General features: G+C 42.7%; 1 protein-coding gene across 2 annotated transcripts in view; it reads left to right on the top strand.

The window, feature by feature from the left end:
* LOC111665391 (fibulin-7-like) overlaps window positions 1-1594 on the top strand; it is a 5678-nt gene extending 4084 nt beyond the window's left edge. For both annotated transcript variants that reach the window (XM_087177731.1, XM_023420379.2), the window contains one exon: window positions 1001-1594. In XM_087177731.1, coding sequence (XP_087033857.1) covers window positions 1001-1361 — 361 coding nt within the window. In that variant the 3' untranslated portion in view covers window positions 1362-1594. The remainder of the gene's footprint in view (window positions 1-1000) is intronic.
* Window positions 1595-6052: the final 4458 nt, after the last annotated feature.

Raw genomic sequence — 6052 nt, 5'->3', positions numbered from 1 at the left:
AAAGACTCAAGATAAAATGCAAATGACAGAGATGGAGAGAGATTTGAAAACAATGAGTTTCCCCACTTCCTTTCTCCACCCGATACTTATCTTCCCTCCACTAACTGTGACTGGGCTGCGAGTCAGACTGAGGTTTGGCTTCAGACGCCCTGTGGGGTCTTCAGGCTCCAGTCAGGTGATCAGCTGATTGGGCGAGAGGCAGCGGCCGGGAACTAAACGTGGTTGTGGACTTTTGATTTATTCCCACAGCTGAACCACAATGCTGTCTTTCAGTAAGGAGAGGACAGCGCTGTGGTGTACAGACTCTCCAGAGGGCGTCTCTACCACATGCTGGGTTGTCTTAGTGTTCATCTTCCCGGAGAGGCTGTAACTTCAGAAATGTCTCGTACAGTCACAAAGTGCAGATTAAATACAAGTTTCAAAACAAAGAGCACTTTGACATTTGGGACTAGGAGAGGGCAAACAAACGTCTTCCATGGGAGGTGGAGTCTTCAGCTTGAGAATAACAATAAAAATGTTGTTCACTTAAAGGCACTAAAAAATGCTGATTGTAAGATCCGGGAATCGAACTACTGACCCTGTTGATTAGTGGCCAACCATCTCTACCGCCTGAGCCCCAAAACTTGTCCAATACTTTAGGAAAAGGCTGTGGAAAATAGAATATGAAAATAAAAGAAAGTAACTGACTCTCATTGGCCACAATTAACAATTATTTTCATTATTGATTAATCTACAGGTGATTTCTTTGACTAATCCATTAATCGTTTTGTTTCTAAAATATCAGTGAATAGTGAAAATTCCTGTTATAATTTCCCACAACTCTGGGTGACGTCTTCATCAGACCAAAACCTAAAGTGATTGAGTTTAACCATTATCTCTGAGAAATGATTGTTCAATAATCAATAATTGTTGTTGGACGAACGTATTCTGTGAGCCAGAAAAACAAATGCAAATACCATAAAGTAACCACCAACCTTTCTGTATGTGTCACCGTCTCCAGGCGCTGTGAGAGGAACCCATGTATGGTGGGAGACAAGGCGTGCACTCAGGCGCCAAACTCAATCTCTTTCCACTTCCTGTCCATGGTGTCCAACATGTCCGCCCCTCGCGTCCTCTTCCGGGTGTCGGCGGCTCGCGTGCTGGGCGACACGCTGCGTTTCGGCCTGGCGGGCGGCCGCGGACGGGGCCACTTCAGCGTGCAGCGCTCGGGACGACAGACCGGCACGCTCCTCCTGGTGACACCCATCAAGGGTCCCGCCACCCTGGAGGCCGAGGTGGAGATGAGCGAGCTGGAGCGCAACACGCTGCTGGGCCGCTACCTCACCAAGGTCACCCTGTTCGTCGCTCCCTACGAGTTTTAGGGTGGGGGGGTGTTGGGGGGTTCAAGGTTCATTTGGTGGCAAAAGCCAGAACTTTCAGTGTGACTGAAATCACAACAGTAATCCTTTAAAGTGAATTCTTAAATATATTGTTATTGGAAGAAGAAATAAATGTTTGACTCTGACTGTCGAGGAGGAGGATCATGTAATGAATGCAAGCGCAGGAACAGGAACCTCGTTGAATTAGTGCCACCAAGTCTCTATGGGGTTAAAGAGGGGGGGGGGGTGTCAAACCACTGGGTGTTTTTTGGCCTCTGTGTAGGTGAGTTTACTGTCTCTGTCGAACTTCTGTAAAACTATGAATTCTGTAAATAATGTGGCCAAGTAGACAATAGATATCCAGCGCTGAGGAGTTCAGTTTAACCGAACAGGTTTTCAGTATCGCCGTCTCCTCGGCTGGACGCTCCTGACTATCACATAATATATAAGTTAAGATAAATTAGTCCTGTTAGTTCCACAGAGGGATCACAGCAGACAGTACAGTACAAAGACGGTCAAGACGGTCAAGAATTCACAGATTTTGAAATGTGAATATTTGTAGGTTTTTGTGATTGGACTTTTTTTTTTTAATTTTTATTATTGAATAAAAACATGGCATAAATAACCAGAAGTCAAAATAATAAAGTTCAAACTGAACAAACCAAATACTGAACACAAACACGTAACACCACAATATCAACCAGGCTCTGCAGCTTAAATAAGGTATTAAAGGGTAAAACAATTAATTGGAAAACAGAACAAATCAAAGGCAAAATAATTCAGATTTGTTTTGTCACTGGACTTTGTTAGTTGGTAAAGTTCCTCCTCACCAGGAGGAAGGAGCAGGAGGTGACAGAAGAGTTTTACACTTTCTTTTTTTTTTTATTAAATCGTTGACGTATTTCAGTCTGGACCAAAGTGGTGAACTGACCGACACGTTAGCCGTGTCCTAATCCAGGGGCTGCATCCTCTGGGAAACGACGTCGAAAGGCGTGTCGTTCGTGGTCTTCGTGTCCGTCGTAGACCGAACTGAACTGAGACGGTCTGGCCTTTGGGGGGATTTGCAGTTTGCGTCCCCAGCTGTGCCGCCTTTACTGTTGCATCACAAAGCGCCGCTTCTGTCGCCTAGCAACAACATTGACAACATGTTTGTTTTTTTTACAAAAACTTGAGGTTTTAAGGCCCTTGTTTGTTTGTTTGTTTGTTTTTAAGCTGAGTTCATTTGAAAGTGAAATCCACTGCAATCACCTAAGAAAAAAAACTGATGTAGTTCCTCATAACTTCAACTTCGGTAACTTGTAATTGCTAAAGTCATGTTTTCATATTAATTTTCTTTCTTTAGAGAATCTCAGTGAAGCGACATTATCTTCACATTTGTGTCTCGGAGCAAAACATTTTTCATTTTCTCAAATCAAGCAAAAATATCACCTCAAAACAGCTGCCCTGCTTTTTTTTTTTTTACCTGTATTTGTTTAAATTCTCAGCACCATTAAAAGAAGTTGACTTCTCTATTAGCAGCTCCTGATTGCAGTGTGTCATGGATGTCATTGATGATTCTGAAGGAAGTTCTAACGAGTGTCTTTAAGGGATCTGAATGAAAACATAATGTGGCACAAACTGGGACTGTGTATGAGTCAGTGTATTTTTATTTTATTTCCAGGTGAACTGAATCTGTTTCTGTACTTTGTCCTTTCTCTGATACTAAGTGTAAAAATGACTCAATTCAACATAGAATAAACATGTTTACCCCCGACACTGTGTCTCCTGCAGGTTTTCTGAGTCGTGTAACAGGCTGTAAATCATCCTGGAAGACTTTTTTTTTTAATGTTTTTGAGACGTTTAACTTGTAAACTGTTGTGTTCAGTAGCAGCTGCGAGGTCGACATGTTTTGGTCTGAAGAATTTAACACGGGTCTGTCAGACGACCTGAAGCCTCCACGGACCAGACAGAGCACACACATGAAAACAGACACACACACGCAGACATACTGTCGTATGTATGTTAACACTGTATGTCTATAGACACACACACACACACACACACACACACACAGGTGCCAGAGGATTTCTAAATTATAGATAAATCAGAAATGTTAGCATACAGCGTTAGCATCCATATCACATAGGAATGACTGAGCACCTAAGGGTGCAGAGCCAGATAGCAAACTGAAACCTCTGGCCCAACATATACCTGAGTCCTTGGCCCAAGTCTGGCCAGTGTACTTCCACATCTGGGCAGATCTGTTATTGACTGACAGCCTGGAATTGGTCCAGATGTGGAAGTAGCATCTTTCACTCTTGCTGTGTATGGGCCAGATTTGGGCCGTGGAACTGGGCCAGAAGAAAACAGGCATGTGGCTCAGATATAGGCGGGATTTATTTTGCCATCTAATTACCTTTAAAGGCGAGAATATCACATAATGAACCAAAGAAAAAAGAAGATTAATTAAAAAACAAAAACTGTTGTGGGCTGTAATGTAAAATACTTAAATGTAAATTATAGTTTAACATGTCCTTTAATTTATTCAGAGGAAATATTTCACTGTCACAATGAAACTTGACTGATTCATGTTTCCATGGTTATAGTTATCATCATATTTCAGTTCAGTGTAGTTTCTGTTCAATTCAATACAGGAAACTTTGTTTGTCCACAGGGAGCGATTTAAAGTTTCTATCATGTATGTGCAGATAAAGATGAACCTACAACAGTATTACTGTAATTGTCTGTATGTTTTACTGCTGCTGACAAGTTTTCACTTGAGACTAAAACAAACAACAGTTCAGGCTGAATGCCATCTTGTGTTTTAGGGTTTGGTTTTCGTGTCTTTAAATACTTTATACTTTAAATATAACACGTCGCAAAAGCACATTTTAATTAAAGCCCCAGTCCCTTAAAAGGAGCTAAATGTAAGTGTTGCTACTGCTACATAGCTAACGTTAGCATTAGCGGCTGTTTACTTACCAGTCTAGAAGAAACATTGTGAGTTCAGCATCAAACTTCGTTCCTTTACTCACCAACAGCTGTAAAGAAAGAGGAAGCTGGAAAGAAACATGTCGACTTGAATGTTAACTCGTTTTTTCCTCTATTTCTATCATTTATTTCCTTCTACTGAAGTTAGCATGCTAATCAGCTAGCCTGTCTCACCGTTTAAATTTAATGGCACACATGGAGAATGATGGTTTATTACAACAGGAGTTTTTATATTTTCGTGTTTTCTATCTGTTCATACGGTCAAGGTCAGTGTTCCCTCACAAAACACTTTTTAGCCTTAATTCAAGACGTTCCACAGCAGTTTCACACAAATGGTTATTTTTATTTATGATTCTGGATAAACTGGGATGTAACCTGAAAGTAGTCCGAGTGGCGGAGGGATTCAACCATGAAGCTGTTTTTCTAGTTCCTATCATTTTGGCTATTGTTCTGTTCATAGTCAGTTTCTCATAACAATGACAATGTATTTAATAAATGTTGAGATCCAGACCGTCTCATTTCGCTTCGGTCTACGAAGGACCACGCCACCGTCCTCCGACGGATGCGCCCCTTGAATACGGACACAGCATCACCCTTTGTTTAAAAGGAAAAAGGCTCAGTTAACAGCTGGTCACTGTAGTTTTTAAAATCAAGCAAGAGGAAATTGTTGGGGTCTATTTTCAGCGGTGGATTGATCCACACTTGGCACTCTGGTGATTATTGCTGGCAGCACAATCACTCTACTATAGATGGAATATCACCAGGCTTGAGCTTTAACGATGGTTGTGAAAGAAGCAGAGATAACAGTGGAGTAGAAACCTTGCAGACTTTATTATTATTAACAAACTGTCCAATTTTCATCTGTACAGAACAACAAAAAGAAACCGAAAGGAAAAGTGGACAGAGAGAAAAAAAAAAAAAAAAAAAAAATCTGATGATCACAAACTCCATGGATTCAGACACAAAACATTGTTTACAAAAAGATCTTTTATCATCACAAACTTAAAATCAAAAAAACGTTCTAGTCGTCATCGCGTCGGACAACGAGAACTGCGAGGAACCGACCGGAGATCACACAGCGTCCTGCAGACGCTCACGGTCCGAAATCTGTGGGCAACACACACAAACAGACACGTGTCATCCATCACACTCTCAACACACACACACACACACACACACACACACACACACTCCTCTGCTGGGTGCTGCAGGAGGGGATTCTGGGATGTTCTGTACAGCGGTATCCCTCTGCGGGACGGTGAGTAGGCACGCTTTGATAAAAACCGACGTCAGATAGGAGGGAGAAAAAAAAAAGAAAAGAAGAAGCAAAGGCAGTTCAACGAATCAGAACGTCTCATTTTTCAAGCAGGGAGGGCAGCGCTCACCGAGCCGAGCTGCAACCATTAGAAAAGAGAAAGGAACAGTACAGGCTCACTGCATGGGACACAGTTTACAGCATGTCATCACTCGCTATATTACACAGCATGTACACGTGTTCGGCTCCAGCCGGGAGAGGAGGGAGTGTTTTTCCACAGTCGGCGAAGGCGTTCAGCGGCACGAAGGGCCGAACGGCTCAGCGACCCCGTGACTCTGACGTGCGATAAAAACCCCAAACCTCGACCGCCATCTTCCTCCGGCACTTCCTGTTTCGCCGTCCTGCCTGCGAGGGACGTGAGGGACGAGCGTTTTAGTAAAACGGTACGGTGGCCTCTCCCCCCCCCCCC

Source organism: Seriola lalandi, unplaced genomic scaffold (genome assembly GCF_002814215.2).
Source record: "Seriola lalandi dorsalis isolate HSWRI2012SDOR001 ecotype SW California unplaced genomic scaffold, Sedor1 jcf7180002054638, whole genome shotgun sequence".
Classification (NCBI taxonomy): Eukaryota; Metazoa; Chordata; class Actinopteri; order Carangiformes; family Carangidae; genus Seriola; species Seriola lalandi.
The sequence above is the reverse complement of the archived record's forward strand: the minus strand, read 5'-3'. Positions and strand labels throughout refer to the sequence as shown.